The 18,121-nt window shown below is 42.9% G+C and overlaps 1 protein-coding gene and 1 pseudogene across 1 annotated transcript in view; one reads left to right on the top strand and one right to left on the bottom strand.

Annotated features, from left to right (window-relative positions):
* Positions 1-18,121, top strand: part of CLIC4 (chloride intracellular channel 4) — a 107,280-nt gene that overhangs the window by 75,808 nt on the left and 13,351 nt on the right. Inside the window, exons 3-4 of the mRNA XM_027841375.1 lie at positions 3,316-3,441; positions 17,929-18,035. Coding sequence (XP_027697176.1) covers positions 3,316-3,441; positions 17,929-18,035 — 233 coding nt within the window. The remainder of the gene's footprint in view (positions 1-3,315; positions 3,442-17,928; positions 18,036-18,121) is intronic.
* On the bottom strand, positions 4,777-4,918 carry LOC114027442 (annotated as a pseudogene).

Raw genomic sequence — 18,121 nt, 5'->3', positions numbered from 1 at the left:
CTTTCTTCTCCTAGTATAAGCCTCTCTCACCCCTTAATTTTATTCTCCAAATATGACCCCTTCATCTTCAACTCACCCTGTGCCCTCTATCTGTCTCTCTCTCTCTCTCTCTATTATATATATATATATATTTATATACACACACACATACATATAATTTTTTCCCTCCAACTACCCTAATACTGACAAAGGTCTCATGAGTTACAAATATCATCTTTCCGTGCAGGAATGTAAACAGATCAAACTTAATAAGTCTCTTATGATTTCTCTTTCCTGTTTACCTCTTCATGTTCCACTTGAGTCCTGTATTTGAAAGTAGAATTTTCTATTCAGCTCTGGTCTTTTCATCAAGAATGCTTGAAAGTCCTCTCTTTCACTGAATGACCATTTTTTCCCCTGAAGGATATACTCAGTTTTGCTGGGTAGGTGATTCTTGGTTGTAATTCTGTCTCCTTTGCCCTCTGGAATATTATATTCCATGCCCTGCAGTCCCTTAATGTAGAAGCTGCTAAATCTTGTGTTATCCTGATTATGATTCCACAATACTTGAATTGTTTCTTTTTGGCTGCTTGCAATATTTTCTTCTTGAACTGGGAACTCTGGAATTTGGCTACAATATTCCTAGGAGTTTTCCTTTGGGGATCTCTTTCAGGAGGAGATCGGTGGATTCTTTCAATTTCTATTTTGCCCTCTGGTTCTAAAATATCAGGGCAGTTTTCCTGGATAATTTCTTGAAAGATGATGTCTAGGCTCCCTTTTTGATCATGGCTTTCAGATAGTCCAATAATTTTTAAATTCTCTCTCCTGGATCTATTTTCCAGGTGAGTTGTTTTTCCAATGAGATATTTCACATTGTTTTCTAATTTTTCATTCTTTTGGATTTGTTTTACAATGTCTTGATTTCTCATAAAGTCACTAGCTTCCAATTGCTCTATTCTAATTTTTAAGGAAGTATTTTCTTCAGTAATCTTTTGGACTTCCTTTTCCATTTGGCCAATTTTGCTTTTTAGGGCATTCTTCTCCTCATTGGCTTTTTGGACCTCTTTTGCCATTTGGGTTAGGCTATTTTTTAAGGTGTTATTTTCTTCAGTATTTTTTTGTGTCTCCTTTAGCAAGCTGTTGACTTGTTTTTCAGGATTTTCTTGCATCACTCTCAGTTTTTCCTCCACTTCTCTTACTTGCTTCTCAAAATCTCTTTTGAGCTCTTCCAAGGCCTGGGACCAATTCACATTTTTCTTGGAGGCTTTGGATGTAGGAGCTTTGACTTTGTTGTCTTCTTCTGGTTGTATGTTTTGATCTTCTTTGTCACCAAAGTAAGATATTATAGTCTGACTCTTTTTGTGCTGCTTACTCATGATCCCGGCCAATTACTTGAGTTTTAAACTCTTTGTTAAGGTAAGAATCTACTTCTAATGTGGAGAATGTACTGTCCCAAGCTTTGGGGGTTTGTACAACTGTTTTCAGAGCTACTTCTAGGGTCCCATAAATTTTCAGTTCTTCCAAGGTGGTATGATAAGGGGCAAGGTATTTCCTTTTCACTGCCACAACAAGCTTCACCATGCCAGCACTCCTCCTTGCCCCGAGACCGCCACCCAGAACTGTGGCCCAGATCCAAGCACTGGCAAAGCAAGAGATTTCTGCCTCAGCACTGGCAAAGAGATCCCTGCAATCCCCCTCTGATCAGCAACTTGATTCTCCCTCAGTCTGTGGGCCGGAAGCTCAGGAAACAGCCACAGCCCCGGGTCGGGCTCAGGACTCGCGGCTGAGACCTAGCTTCTCTCTCACCAAAGAAACAGACTTTTCCCACTGACCTTCCAAGTTGTCTTTGGCCTTCATGGGTTGAGAAGTCTGGAAACTGCCACAGCTGATTCAGTCCTCTGAGGCCTGCTCCTGGGTTGCTGCGGCCTGCGTGCCCATGCCGAACTGCGCTCCTCTCCCCGCCCGGTGCGATATAGCTTTCTGATCAACCATCCAGGTTGTCTTGGGCTGTGAATTTGTTTCACTCTGTCTTTTTGTGGGTTCTTCTGCTTTAGAATTTGCTTAGAGCCATTTTTTACAGGTATTTGGAGGGGTTTCGGGGAGAGCTCAAGCAAATCACTGCTTTCACTCTGCCATCTTGACTCCGCCCCTCTCTAGTATTCTTTCTACTATCTCATGTTGCTTCCCAAACAGTGTACCTGGAAGGTTCCTCTCTATTTTCGAAATCCAAGATTCCTATTTTCCCAAAATTTTGCATTAGATTTAACTTGTTATACCACCTCTGCTGGTTACTTACCTGTGTGACCTTAGGCAAGTCATTTAACACCCATGAGTCTCAGCTTCCTAATCTGTAAAATGAGGAATTTTAGAGTGGATGCTTTCTGAGCTCCCCTCCAGTTAAAACATTTTGTGTTCTAAGATCCTTTTTCACTTTTTTTTTTTAAGGTAATTGGGGTTAAGTGACTTGCCCAGGGTCACACAGCTAGTAAGTGTGAAGTGTTTGGTCTGAGGCTGGATTTGAACTCAGGTCCTCCTGACTTTAGGGCTGGTGCTCTATCCACTGCACCACCTAGTGCCTCCTTTCTCACTTTAAATCAATATCTCTCTCTCTCTCTCTCTCTCTCTCTCTCTCTCTCTCTCTCTCTCTCTCTCTCTCCCCCCCCTTCCTCCCTCCCTCTTTTCTTTTTCTCCCTACCTCCTCTACACACACACAGATATGTATACTCCCTATATGTGTGTGTATGCACACACATATAATATTTCAAACAGCACATAATGAAAGTCATGGTTGAAGGAGGTGAATAGAAAATCAAAGAAAATGGTAAAATTTTAAAAAAGTAGCTGAAGACTAGATTCCATAAAATTTGCTGTAAAAGATTTGTTTTCTTGATTTGAGAAAAGGGGTATGGACAGCATAGCCTAAGTAGGGGGCTGAATTCACAATGTTTTCTCATTTCCTGTTAAGTTATGACTGTCAAAGATGAATTACTAGCTAGACCAAATGGTGGAATGATGAAGGATAAATAGGATCCAAATGTTTATATAGGGACTATGCAATGAAGTGCTTTTGGGGGAATTCATTCACTATAATGAAAAACATCACACCTTCATAATGTACTCTCTTCAATGTAATGTAAATTTGTTTTTAATCCGAGTGAAGTTGGAGGCAGTTCACTTAATTAAAGAAGTAAATTTCATGTTATCATTGTCTATAACTTAATCAGTTTTCTTTGCAAGGACTGTTTTCTGGGGAGCTGGAGAATATTCCAACTCTCTGACTAAGAGAAGGAATGATTAGGTTTTGACACTTTTTTTTCCCCTTTTTTGGTCCACTAGGAAACCTGCAGACCTGCAGAACTTGGCTCCAGGGACTCACCCACCATTTATAACTTTCAACAGTGAAGTCAAAACGGATGTGAACAAGATTGAGGAGTTTCTTGAGGAAGTCTTATGCCCACCTAAGTGAGTATCAAAGATAAAATGATGCATGGAAATAGTGCCACTGTTGAATTTTCTTTTCTTTCTTTCTTTCTTTTTTTTTGCTGGATAGATGGAACAACTGGTCTTTGAAAAAGAGAATCCTGTCTCCTGATACATTACATAGACTTAACATCTGGTTAATGTGCAAATACCGAATTATTTTAACGGTAGTCATATTAGGAATAAATAAGAGCCTTTCTTCCCAAAGTATTGACTTGCTATTGATAAGTGAGTGGCTGTCTGAGCTGGGGCTTAGACAGTGATGGGATGAGCCACGTCAGGAGGGTTGGCTGGACCCAGGAGAGGGGAGGGCCTTAAGTGTCAGGGCAGGTGAGTCTGAGAGAAGAACCTGCTGAAGCCTGAATTAAAGGCAGGTTCAGAGTGGAGTCCGTGGGAAAGGGAGCAGCAGTTCATAGGTGTCATTAGCTAAAGGCCCAAGCAGTGTCCAGGCAGGGCCAGGTGGGGCAGCTAGTTGGAGAATGTCCATCACACAGCAGTAATCACTTGGGCTTCTATAGTGCTTTAAACATCACAAAGTGCCTTATCCACCACTACCCTTTAGTAAGGTCATGCACATGTTATTATCCCAATTTTATCTGCAGTTAGTTCTCATTGGGTAATTCACTCTAGCTGGAAGTGGTCTTTTCCTCATCTCATCTTTTACCCCTTTATTATGTGCACCCATTTATATTTGTGTTCATGTCTTGTCTTCTTTTTCTTTTCCCCCGTACTAGATAATAAGCTCTGTGAGGTAGGGACCAAGATGTATTTATCTCTGACTCTTCCTTGCCCAGTACATAGTACTTAATGTTCAGCTGAATAATTTAAATCTGTAGATATTTCAGACTTTAATTTAAGTAATAGCTTTGGTATTCTCTAACAAGGGTTTTATTGGTGCTACTAATAAATAGGATCATAGAAAGTCAGAGCTGGGAGGGGCCTGAAAATGTACATAGACAGTCAGAATTGTAAGGGACCTTAAAATGTAAAATATCAGAACTGTTAAGGACTTTAGGCCAGAGGCTGTTAAAGGGGACCTTAAAACATGCAGTGTCAGAGCTGGAAGAACCTTTAGCCCATACAAAGTCAGAATTGGAAATGTCCCGATTCCAAACCTTTACTCCTCAAGCCCTCCGTACGTCCTCCTGCTATCCTCCTCAACACCTCTTCCTTCCCTCAGTCGAGGACTTTGTTTCTTACTTTACTGAAAAAATTGAGTCCATTCCACTTGGCCTCCCTCTTATTCCCTTGACATCATCTCCCACTTCCCTCATTTGTGACAGAGGTGGCCCCTCTTGACAGGGTGAACCCCACTACATAGAACTGTATTGTATCTTCTCCCATCTCGTCCAGTGGATTAGCATGGTTAGATGCCATAGAGTATGTGTTGTAAAGGCCATTAGGACCTCCTCCATCCTTATCACAGGGAGTGCTGACCTTCTCTCTGTGATTACATCTTCAGTCACTTTTCCTTTTTCCAGTCTTCAGTCAGTCAAATCAGTAAACATTTATTAAGTGCCTACTATGTGCTAGGCGCTGTGGGGATACTGCAAGAGGCAAAAGACACTTACTAGCTGTGTGACCCTGGGCAAGTCACTTAACCCCAGCTGCCTCGCCAAAAAAAGAAGAAGAAAAAAAGAGGCAAAAGACAGTGCTTTTCCTTGAGGAGCTCAGTCTAATGGAGAAGACAACATGCAAACAAATATAGACAGAGCACGCTCTGTTCAAAATAAATAGAAAATATTTAGCAGAGGGAAAGCACTAGAATTAAGAGGGGTTGCTTGGGAAAGGCTTCCTGTAAAAGATGGGATTTTAGTTGTGATATGAAGGAAGCCCGGGAGGTCAGTAGATGAAGCTGAGGTGGGAGTGTTCCTGGCATGGGACAGCTAGAGAAAAGGCCTGGAGTTGAGAGATAGAGGATCTTCTTTACGGAGCAGCCAGGAGACCAGTGTCACTGGATTGAAAAGTATGTGTCAGGGAGCAAGGTGTAATAAGACTGGAAAGGTAGGAGGGGACTAGGTTAGGAAGGGCTTTGAATGGCAAACAGAGCATTTAGTATTTGATCCTGGAGATAGTAGGGAGCCACTGGAGTTTATTGGGGGGGGGCAGCAGTTGATATGATCAGATCTGTGCTTTGGGAAACTCACTTTAGTGGCTGAATGGAGGGATGGGATGGTATTGGAGAAAGACTTGAGGCAGGCAGACTCACCTGCAGGTTACTGCAGTAGTTCACGTGTGAAGTGATGGGGGCCTGCACTAGGGTGGTGGCAGTGTCAGAGGAGAGAAGGGGACATATTGGAGAGGTTTTGCAAAGATGGAATCAGCAGACTTTGGTGACAGCTTGGATATAGGCAGTGAGAGAGAGTGAGGATCCAGGATGACTCCTAGCTTGGGACTGGGAGGATGGTGTTGTCCTCCATGGTAACAGGGAAGGTTGGGGGGGGCAGGGGAGGGTTTAAAGGAAAGGTCATGAGCTCCACTCCTTACCCTCTCCCTGGCAGCTGAGTCCTGCCCTGAGGCCTTCCAACAGGCCAGTTTCCCAGACTTAAAAAATGCTCTCTAGACATTCCCTTCTCCTCATGCCTCCTCTTCCTTAATTAATTGTCTCCACTTGTTGCTTCTCCTTCTTTTCTTACTTGATCCTCAGTCTTTTGCAGGGGACTTCTGATCTCATCACTCAACTGAAACAGCCCTTTCCATTGTTATGGGTGATTTCTTAGTGTAGGCTTTTCCCCAATTACATATAAAAATAATTTTTAACATCAGTTTTTTTTTTAACTTTTGAGTTCCAATTATTTCCCTCCCTCCCCATCCTCCTCCCTAAGATGGCAAGCAGTTTTATATAGGTTATACATGTTAGAGTTGAAAGTAGCAAATCATGTTACTGGGGAGTGGGGGGTGGGGGCTTCATCTAGGAAAATAAGCAACTCAAGAAAACAAGTTCAGGTGGCCCCTCCTCAATGTGTAGTCATTAGCATAAGCTCTTTGAAAATCTTATATTTTTACTGTTTTCTAATTAACAAACAAGAATTATTCTCCCCTCCCCCTTTTACACCCCAATGGTAAAAGAGAAACAAAGCCCTTTTAACAGCTATAGGTACTTAAAAAAAGAAACAAACAAATTCCTTCACTGGCCATGTCCAGAGATATGTCTTGTTCTATATCTTGAGTCCATCCCCTATCTGTCCAGAGGTGGCTAACATGTGTTGGCCATGATTGGCCCTCCAGAATCATGGTTGGTGATTGCAATGATCAGAGTTCCTGAGCCTTCCTTTCAAAATTTTTTGTATTTACAGTGTTGCTGTTGTGTAAATCATTCTCTTTGTTTCTGCTCACTTCACTTTGCCTCAGCTCATACAAATCTTCCCAAGTTTCTCTGCAACTTTCCCTCTCATCATTTCATACAGTGAAGTAATATTCCATGATATGCATACACCGTCATTTGTTCAGTCATTCTTTCAATAGAAGGAAACCTCCTTAGCTGCTAGGTCTTTGCCACCACCAAAAGCTGCCTTATTTTTGTTCATATGGGTCCTTGTGCTCTTTGATCTCTTGGGACTCTGGGAAGGCGAAGGCCTCCTATTGGCATTGCTGGGTGAAGGCTGTGAGCAAAGGCTTTTAGTGCATTGATCAGTTTCTAGACTGAACTTGGTGCTACCTGGAGTCTGGTCCCCACATTTATCATTAGCTTCAGGTCAAAGCTATTCACTTCATGTCTACCTCCAATTCAGAGGTGCTCCCTGGTCCAGAACACATAATGTGCTTGGGCTTGTAGAGTAGGTAGATCTTGTCCTGTCTCTGAAACCAGCTCCAGAGAAGACTCCTAAAGTAAAAAGATCTTGCCTTTTGGGCAGGGGCATGTTTGCCCTGCAGCAGTGAGGTTTTCCAGGCTGCAGGGGGACCTGAAATTCCTGTTCTCCCTCTCCTACACAGCTAAATGTATCATCCATTAAACAGAGCCACTTAAATAAAGAGGAATGGATTTTTAATGGCCACTTTCTGCAGAATTAAGAATAGAGATTATTCACTTTGGCTTGTTTTTACATCATTAATGGTAAATACCTACACAAGGTGAAACCATCCTCCTGATAAAAAGCCGTTCTGGGCTCAGATTGTTAGGGCCTATTGTTTAATTGTTACATCGTATATCTTTCAATAACATATCTGAAAGATTCACTTGCTTGGCTAGTTACAGTAGTCAAATCAATTGATTTAATAGCTAGCAAATAATTATTATCTATGACCCACTTTATCCCCTAGGGACATAATCAGAGATTTTTGGAAACAAATGAAATATATTCAGTCATGTTCTCACTATTAAAAAATATGTTAGAACAAAAAAGCCTTTTATATTATTAATAGAATAAAAAATTAAGAATATTTAAAATATTTTATCATCCTTTAAAATGTCCATTTTTGTATGTTTTATAATAGATTATAATATAATTTAACTATTAATAAACTGGTACATGTATGTAATTTATAAATACATACACATTGGGAGTGGGTGCTAAAACCTTTTTGTGCAGTCACAATGTGGGGCCGCTTAGAGGCTGTCCCTTCTGCAGCCTCCCTGCCCCCCACCAAGGATCCTCACTCCTGTTTTGCCTCAGTCACACTCCTTTACTTAGAAAACCCCAATAGCCTGCTGGTTTCCAAATCTGATGATCCTGGCACTTAAGGGCTCCTGTGGCTCCTGGTTCCTGTGTGCTTTTCTGACCTTATGCTGTGTTCCCCTTCACACATTCTCTATTGCCACCAAACTAGATCGTTCTCTGTTCTCTGTCCCACCTCCTAGTCAGAGCTCACTCTTTCCTTCTTGCCTGGAATAAATCTCCTCCTTCCCTGCTCCTGCCAGTCTCCATCCCTTCAGCCAAGGGCCAGCTGAGGAGCTGCTTCCTTCATGAAGGCTTCCCTAGACCTAGAAGCCACCTTCTTTCTTCAAGGGGAGGCATTGTGTCACTGCACTTAGAGTCAGCATTTTGATGACTGTGCTTGTCTCTGAAAATTACTAGCTACGTGACCCCGGGCAAGACAGTTTAAAATGGAGATAATAATACTTGCATTAGCCTACCTCCCAACGTTCTTGTGAGAAAAAAGTACTTTGTGAATCTTAGACCACCATGTAAATGTACATTCACTCACATTGATGATTCTTATTCAAGATCCAGTTTATGTACTGTCTCTCCTATGAAACCTCTTCTCCCTTGCCTGCCCTCTTTCTCCCAGCACCCCCCCCCAAAGGACCTTCTCTCTTTTCTCATTTCTCATACAACTTACTTGGACTGTTCCTGCATATCCTCCTCTACCATCCTCTCCCCTGACTCCCAGTAAGTTGTATATATTTCTTATTCCCCAGGATAGTGTCAGCTCTTCATCTATGTTGGGATCCCAGGGTCTGCCCCACAAGGCTTCAGGACCCTGATGAACCTGTGATCTCATTGATTTGGGGGCCTCCTGCAGCAGTGTAGACTTCATTCTCTCCACACCTTCTCAATCTGGGTGACCCTTGTCTGTGACCTCTTCTCCTAGCATTCTGGGAGCCTTCTCTGGCCTATTCAACATTATGTTATGTGGTTTATCCTTCGTTTGTTTTTTTTTTTTTTTTTTAGTGAGGCAGTTGGGGTTAAGTGACTTGCCCAAGGCCACACAGCTAGTATGTGTCAAGTGTTTGGTCTGAGGCTGGATTTGAACTCAGGTCCTCCTGACTTTAGGGCCGGTGCTCTATCCACTGCGCCACCTTGCTGCCGCATTTGTCCTTTGTTCTTGAAGAGGACCATGACATCAGGAGGCTGATTCCATGACTTGCAAGTGAATTGGATTTAAGTGAGGGAGTGCTGTGCAAGGTCACCAGCCTCACTTTCTCCTTCTGAGCCTTCTGAGTCCAGTGGCCAGATATAGATCAGACAACTAGAGATGGCCCAGGTTGCAGTGGGAGACCTTGGCCTTTTTAAGCTACGGTCTTTCTTAGTTCTCACTTTGACTGAGGCAATACCCATTCAGTGATTATTGCTGTTTAAGGACTGAGCCAAGGGATGGCCTCTTTAATTAAAAAAAAATTAAACTGGGAGAAGAAGACCATCAGGATTGCTCACCAGAAGAGAAACAATTACTATTTACCTTCACTGTGATCCATCAGGGCCCAAACGATAACCATCAAGTGGTGTTTGGGTAGGGACCTGTTTTGGACACCAAGGGAACACATGTACCATCTGCCTGTCTCCCAGGGTGACCAGCACACCTTCTTTTCTGATCATGCATTTCTGTGATATCAAAACATCATAGATTCAGAGCTGGAAGGGGCCTCATCTTTATGGATGAGGAGCTGAGGCTCAAGATGGAGCAATTCCTCTGAGCAGCAGGGCCGGGGCCTCTCCCTGCAAGCCCAGTGTTCCTTTCCCTTCCCCTGCTCCCTCTGGGCAATCTTCCTTGGTCATTGTTGCAGCCTGACCGTGGGCAGAAACCCAGTCCCACATATTAGGCACTTAAGAACTGACAGCTGAATTCCAGAAATAGAGGATGTTGCAGAGGAAACAGGGACCAAACTTTGCAGATGAGATTTGTGTACTGAATGGAACAAAAGAGATGTTTTTTAAAAAGCATGTTAGGGTTGAGAATGCATTGCCTTTGGCTAGAATGCAGGTGCTTGTGTGGAAAGCCCACCAAACAGTGTATAATCTTTGTGCTGCTCAACTCTGTGTCCCTGGAGAATGTGCAGGAAGAGGAAATATTTCTGGGACCAGCAGAGTGCGCCTTCTCTGGACCATCCTGTGCTGGCGTTAACCATTGCTCTTCCTCCTTACCCCCTTTCCCTGTAGCTTTCTCATTCCTAGAGATAAGGGGGGGGGGGAGGAAAGGCACCCATTGTAGCTACCAGCAGCTGAGCTGGGTGTGTCTGGTCACACTTGTCAGGACTCCTGTCTGTTTTATCCTGGCCACTGACAACAGTAGGCAGAAGGGTCAGTGGAGGAGACTGACTGACCGATATGGAGTGATTTAAGAGACAGAGGAAAGACTCCAATCAAAGCCTTCTCTCAATCTAGAAGGATCCAAATTCAGGCCCTTGGTAAAAGAGCTGACCTCTCTGTGTAATTACAGGTTTGACCACAGACTCTTTCTTTGTCAGCACAGTGAGTTCTCTGCTCTGGGGAAACGACTTCTCCCCTCTCCACCCAGCTGATTCAGAGAACATTTGTAACAGAAGCAGGCCTGCTTCCACCATGGACTGGTGATCGTGCAAGCTGCCGAGGTCAGAAGAAGGATGGGGCTGGCTTTTCTGCAGGGTCTGTGGGTAGAGAGAAAATGGAAGCAGGATGTCTGACACTGGTGTTTAAGGCAGCATCCCCTGGCCTTCACTCTGGTGAGAAGCTGAGAAAGGAGCAGATCTCCAGCAGCGTCACAGAGGGCAATGGCTAGAAAGGGACCCTACAGGTCACTTGGTTCAGTCTCCTCATTTTACGGATGAGGAAACTGAGGGAGGGGAAGCAGGTTGTTCAGGTTTGTCTGGCTAGTGAGGGGCAGAACTGGGCCTCAGGTGGCCATCTTTTGGCTCCAAGTGCAGTCAGTGTTTGCTCTTTCCAAAGAGAATATGAATGAGTAGAGTGGCTAACCCCTTGAAAATTGCTGTCAGCCCCAGGACACTCGTATTAGCCGTTGTAGTTGACTTGTTCAGTGTTCTTCACGGTAATGCTAATTCACAGTCATAGGCCTTCAGCAGACAGAAAGGGTGAAGGAAGCCTTGCTCACCTAATGTGGATGGTCTGTAATGATATAGGGGTTCCATTGGTTGGGGGGGTGCCAAAATTCTTGGGTTCTAGTGACTGTTTTGGTATAGAAACTCAGACCACGGATTATGGACTTAAAGCTGGAAGGCCCTTCCAGCTATCTGGTCCAACCCTCCCATTTTACAGATGAGGAAATTGAGACCTGTGTTAGCTAAGTAACTTGCCCAAGGTCACACAGATCAGTGGCAGAGCCAGTGTTCTTTTGTTGTGTTTGTCCCTTATCCTGCCTTGACCCCTGAATCCAAGCAGACTGTTCCAGCCTGTAAATTTCCCATTTCAACCAAGCCTTTACACCGTCTCCCACTGTTGGGGGGAGGAAGAAGCGTCTCTGGAGGTTAAATCTATTTCTGTCCTGTTCTTTATCCTGAGTATCCCCCACTCCCAAGGACGCCCCATGCTCCTAAAAGTGGTGTTCACACCGAACATCCACATGACCTCCCATGGTCCACCAGTCCTTGGTTCAACAACATCTTGTTACTTGGCATCCACATATTTAGACTTTGTGATCATCCATCATCATCAGCTGAGCTGATTTACTTTCAAGAAGCAGCAGGTCAGAGTGGTAAAAAAAAAAAAAAAAAATTGTATTAGGGCAGAGGTTCTTAGCCTTTATTGTGTAATACTCCCTCCCTCCCCCATGAGGAAACTGAGGCAGACAGAGGTGTCCAGGGCCATCCAGTTAGTGTCTGAGAACATATTTGAACTTGGTTCTTCCTGACTCCTGACTCCAGGCCTGGTGCTCTATCTACTGCAACACCAGCTGCCTCTTTGCCCATTGGCAGTCCATTGGAGTCTTTGTATCACTTCTTAGAAGAATGTTTTTAAATGCATAAAAATGAAATATATAGGATCACAAAGGAAACCAATTGTGTTAAAATACAGTTAACAATTTGTTTTTTTAACATTCACAGACCCCAGGTCTGTACTAGGAATTAGAAGGTCTCAGTTCTGGTCTTGGCTCTGTTACTAACTAGGCGTGTTTCCTTGGATTAGCCACCTCTGTTCTCAGGGCCTCAATCTCCTCATTTCTAAGATGAGGGGTGTGATGGAAGATGATTGTGCTGTAAAAATGATGAGCGGGATGGTTTTAGAGAAACTGTGGAAGATTTGTATGAGCTGGTGCAGAGTAAAGAGAACAGAACCAGATCAGTTTATACAATGTCAACAACAATATAAAGATGAGAAACTTTGATTAAATTGAAAAGTTTTTGCACAAACAAAGCCGATGCAACTAAGATTAGAAGGAAGGTAGAAAATTGGGAAAGAATTTTTGCAACCAGTCTCTCTGATAAGGGCCTCATTTCTAAAATATATAGAGAATTAAGTCAAATTTATAAGAATACAAGTCATTCCCCAATTGATAAATGGCCAAAGGATATGAACAGGCAGTTCTCAGATGAAGAAATTAAAGCCATCTATAGTCATATGAAAAAAATGCTTTAAATCACTATTGATTAGAGAAATGCAAATCAAAACAGCTCTGAGGTTCCACATCAACCTATCAGATTGGCCAAGATGACAAAACAGGAAAATGATAAATGTTGGAGAAGATGTGGGAAAATTGGAACACTAATGCATTGTTGGTGGAGTTGTGAAATGATCCAATCATTTTGGAAAGCAATTTGGAACTATGTCCAAAGGGCTATAAAAATGTGCATACCCTTTGACCCAGCAATAGCACTTCTAGGGCTATATCCCAAAGAGATCGTACAAATGGGAAAAGGACCCACATGTACAAAAATATTCATAGCAGCTCTTTTTGTGGTGGCAAAGAATTGAAAATTGAGAGGATGCCCATCAATTGGGGAATGGCTGAGCAAGTTGTGGTATGTGAATGTAATGGAATACTATTGTGCTATAAGAAATGATGAACAGGTTGACTTCAGAAAAACCTGAAAAGACTTATATGGTCTGATGCTGAGTGAAGTGAGCAGAACCAAGAGAACGTTGTACACAATAACAGCCGTGTTGTGTGATGACTAATATCGATAAACTTAACCCTTCCCAGCAATACAAGGATCTAAGATGTCTCCAAAGGCCTCATGATGGAAAATGCTATCCACATCCAAAGAAAGAATTATGGAATTTGAATGCAGATTGAAGTATACTGTTTGCTATTTTTTTTTTTCTCTTCTGTTGAGTTTTGTTTCCTCTTTCTGGTGGTTCCTCCTAGTGGTTCTAATTTTTACTTACAACATCACTAATGTGAAAATATGTTTAATAGGAATGTATATGTGTAGCCTATAACCTATATCAGATTGTGCGCCGTCTTGGGGAGGGTGGTGGGGAGGAAGGGGGACAAAAATTTTAAACTCAAAAGCTTATGGAAGTGATTGTTGATAAATCAAAATAAATTAATAAAAAAAAATGAGAAACTTTGAAATGCTAAAAAAACTCTGATCAACCACAATGACCCTCAAGGATTCATGACATTGAGGTGACATAGCCAATATGAGAATTTGTTTTGCTTAATTATGCCAGTTTATTATAAGAAATTTGTTTTTTCTCTTTAGAGGGGGAGGTGGGAGGAAGAAAAAAGTAGATTTGTGTTAGTTGAAAAAAATTAATTAAAAAAAGACAAAAAAAACGAGGGGTCTGGCTTAGATCATCTCTAATGTTCCTTCTAGTTCTAAAGTTCTGTGAATGAATATTTATTTCAATACTACAGGCAATCATAATTTCCTTGGTGTGGATATTCCTTGTAGTAATGCAGATAGCAGCCTCCCATGCCTTATGAACACATGGTCCTCATGAGTTCATAATAAGCTTGTCTGATCTTCTCTGGGCTGGTCCTCGTTTTATAGGCAGAGAGTTCCCCACCAGTAGCATACCTGTACTGACCAGCTTGATGTCTGCTGGACTTTGTGTTTGGCTTTGTGGGCATTGTTTGTAAGAAACCAGGGTCGCTCTAGCCCTTAGCTTAGTCTTTTCCACCCCCTCCCCAGTTTATTTGGAGAACGACTTTGAGTAGGTTCTTAGGGAATGATTGATAGAGGATAGGAGAGTTGTACAGTAAAAACAGCCCAACTCTAGAGTTGGAGAACTTGGGTTCAAATTCTGCATTTTTTGATTATTACCCAGGTGGCAACGTGTAAGCCACATAGCCATGCTGGGCCTCAGTTCCCTGGTCTGTAAAATGAGCAGGTTGGATTCGTTGCTTGGGCCCTGAGGTCTCTTTCAGCTATAAATCTGTGTTCCTGAAACATTTATTTGGTCATGTAGAGAATGCCCAAAGACACCCTGCTTAGAATCACAGGTGTATTCTTGAAAGGAACAGCTTCCTTTAGGCACCTAGGCACACTGCTGCTGAAATCCCTGCCCATCTCTTGGTCCTTAGCTCAAATGCCACCTCCACACGTCAATTGAAGAAACATTTATTAAGATCTGTTAATTACCTCTCTCTACTCACTGCTCCATAACTCTGTTCAGTGCACTTATCAAGTTCCATTTTGTATTAAAACTATTTGGTTATGAGCCAGTGAAGGGCAATGATGATGTATAATTTATCCGAGTATCTCTCCCAGAACTGAGCAGCAACCTGCATTGCACGTAGGAAGTGCTTGATAAATGTTTGAATTAAATATCATGTAATATTATCAAACTGACTTTCCCTCTCGGTCATTCTGAATTAATGAGGTCTTGTCAATTTGAGAAAATTAAATATAACAAAATTTTGGTGGGATAGGGGAGGAGGGTTGTGGAATCTTGGCTGGAGGCATCCAAAGATGTGTTGAGACACCTATGTGCTTTGCACCATCTGTGCCATTCCCTATTTGGAACGAGTCAGTAATTACATTGTCCAGTCATTGATCCAAACATTTCAACTGAAAGCCAGCTATTTACTTGGAATGGGGGAAACAACCTCATGGTCTCAGGGAATGAGATGAGCTTCCTCTTTCATTCCTCTCTCCCCCCTTCCCTGAGCAGTAAGTCAGAAGAATAAGGGCTTCATGTTTAGACTGGCATAAAAGGAAGTGAAATTTCCCTGTTGAATTTAGTCATTGATCAGTTCCTTATTGGCTGCATGATCTGAGGACAAAGGTGTTCTCTAGAGAACATTGAAACTCTCTGGAGGAAATTAAAATAAAGAAAAAGGAGAGGGTTTATTGACTTGTCATTTTTGTTTTGTTTTGTTTTGTTTTGTGAGGCAATTGGGGTTTAAGAGATTTGCCCCAAGTCACAGAGCTAGTAAGTGTCAAGTGTCTGAGGCCGAATTTGAACTCAGGGCCTCCTGACTCCAAGGCTCTATCCACTGCGCCACCTAGCTGTCCCTTGACTTGTCATTTTATAGAATTATGGACTCTCCAAGTTGGAAGGCACTTGAGGGGTTTTTAGCATTATCTAGTCCAACTCAAACCTGAGCAGGAATTGTTGTCCCAGCCCCCCAAGTCTGACCTTACTCCATCTCTCGGGAGCAGGGAGAGGTAGGCACTGGGAGGCAGGAGACCTATGTCAGAATCCGGAATCTTCCAGGGCCAAGTCTTACTAGCAACAATTCATTTTTTTGTCCCGCCCAATTTGTGTTTTACAAAGTTCTTCCCTCACAGCAGTACTGTGAGTCTTTGAGTACTGTGTTCTTATCCCCATTTTACATATGGGGGGAGTGGAGAAGACTCAATTAAAGTCAGTAGGCACTTATTAAGCACCTGCTGTGTGCCTGCAGGTAATCTGCTAGGGGCAGGGTCCATAAAGACCACAAGCCTTCCCTGCTCTCAAGGAGCTTACCTTCAACTGGTGAGGGAGCTGGGAGATTGGCATGGCAATACAAAGTCATGGAAGCTGGGGACCAGTTCATGGAGAGGGAATCTCCAGGCCCAGGGTCACGCTGCCACTGTGTCCAGACTGAGCTTAAGCCTGGGGCTGCTCAAGTCTGGGTCTCCTGTGGATCTCCTGGCATTATAGTGTACCTGATAACCAAGCAGAAGCCTACCTAAGGTCTGAGCTACACTCTCACTCACAAACTCCTGGCTTTCATTCTGAATTTAAAGAGGCTCAGAGGAAAAACACTTTGGTAATGTCATTGGAAAGAAATGGGCAGTTGTCTTCCAGGCCTGTGTTTGTGCTGGTCCTGGAGCTAGCCCATCTTAGATAACTTAGATGTCTTCTGGTTCCCTAACCCTGAATCCTGAAGACCCCATCCCCAGCCGTGCCGTGGGGCCAGAAAATGGAGAGGGAAGCCAGGCTGGTCCTGCCTGCCAGGTCATCCCTTAGCCCGGCTGGGATTGGTACCTCCATTTCAGTGCCCTGGGAAGGGTCCTCCTTGTAGTCTGACCATGAAGAATGGGTGGGTCACGTTCAGTCTGGCAGGGCAGAAGTGCAGGAAAGTGCCTGCTTGTGGTGGCACTGAGTGTGAGTGTCCTGAGAGTGAGCACAGCTTGGGTGGCCAGGGTGATGCCTCGCTCCTTAGATAGGGGTGCAGAGCCCTTTCACACAAATGGGCTCCTAGCATTGCTGCTAGTCCCGCCTGCTAGTCACCCTTGTTTCCCATTCACTTCCTCTCAGTAGGTGATGCCCAAATGTTGATTTCTATCCCTAACCTGTCCTCTGAGCTTGAGACCCAGTCACCCATTAAGAGGGCAGTATGGCATAGTAGAAGGAGCCCTGGACAAGGAGTTGAGAGAGCCCTGGGTTCAAATCCCCCCCTGTAACTCTTTATCAGATGTGTGTGACCAGGGGACTTTGCCTTCGGTTCAGTGGCCACAGCTCACTTAACATTTATCAGAGGTGGTAATGAGTGTTCTAGAGAGAGGAGAGGAGAAACCTTTGTGTGGCCTTACTCCGAGTACAGGTACTTCTCCCACCCCAACCCCCACTCCCCAGGACCTTCATTGCATAATTTTTTTAAATTATGGGTTTGGACTTGATCTTTAAGTCTCTTACAAGTCTTAGTATCATTTATCCTCCTCTATTTTACCCAGAGCAATAGAGACCCTTTTTACCCTGGTGATCATGATTCACATTTAAGTGGGGCCTTAAGGTTTAGAAGGCACTTTTCCCACCTGTGGACAATCCACTCTAATTGATAGGAAGTTTTCCCCTTATTTTTAGTGTAGTGAGTATGGTCTGAGGTCACTATACCCCTGAGCAAGTCTTGGGAATCTCTTCCTTAGAGTTCTAGGGGTACCCCTGAAGGGTTGGGTTGTCTTTATTACTAATGATGCAAGTTCCTCTACTCATTGCCAGCAGCAACTAGCACTCTAGTTCCATTTAACTACTTAAAGTCTAAATCCAGATTTGAATTCAGGGCTTCTTATTCTAGGCTTAGTGCTCTATCTACCAGCTACAACAAGGAGGGCAGTTTTGAAAGTAACATATGGAATTAATTATATGTGGGGTTTTTTTTTTCAAAAGTAAGCAATATGAAATGGAAACTAACACTTTAATACATAATCTCAGTTGTGTATTTCTGTGTATGTGGAAATATTCTTTTTTTGGTTTTTAAGTTCAGAATTTTAAAAAATCAGATGAGGTCATTTTCAAATGGGGGGAGGGAATTAGGGAAAGCTTCTTGGTGAAGGTGATATTTAAACAGTACTTTAAAGAATGGCTTGAGTGACAAAGTGACCAGCAATGTGAAAACATGGGACGTATTTGTGAACGAAATTCTTTGTTACCTGAAATAATGCACCCGAAGATTCTTTGGAAATTGTGTAAACCAAAAGACTTTTTTTTTTTCCTCGTGCAGATACTTAAAGCTTTCACCAAAGCACCCAGAGTCAAACACTGCTGGAATGGACATCTTTGCCAAATTTTCTGCATTTATTAAGAATTCAAGGCCAGAAGCTAATGAAGGTAAAAAAAAAAAAGTGCTAATTATTATAATAATAATGCTCATGATTATAAGTGAGTACTTTGAATCCAAAGTGTCTTATGACTTC

This window comes from Vombatus ursinus, unplaced genomic scaffold (genome assembly GCF_900497805.2).
Source record: "Vombatus ursinus unplaced genomic scaffold, bare-nosed wombat genome assembly UNPS02014859.1, whole genome shotgun sequence".
Taxonomy (NCBI): Eukaryota; Metazoa; Chordata; class Mammalia; order Diprotodontia; family Vombatidae; genus Vombatus; species Vombatus ursinus.
The sequence above is the reverse complement of the archived record's forward strand: the minus strand, read 5'-3'. Positions and strand labels throughout refer to the sequence as shown.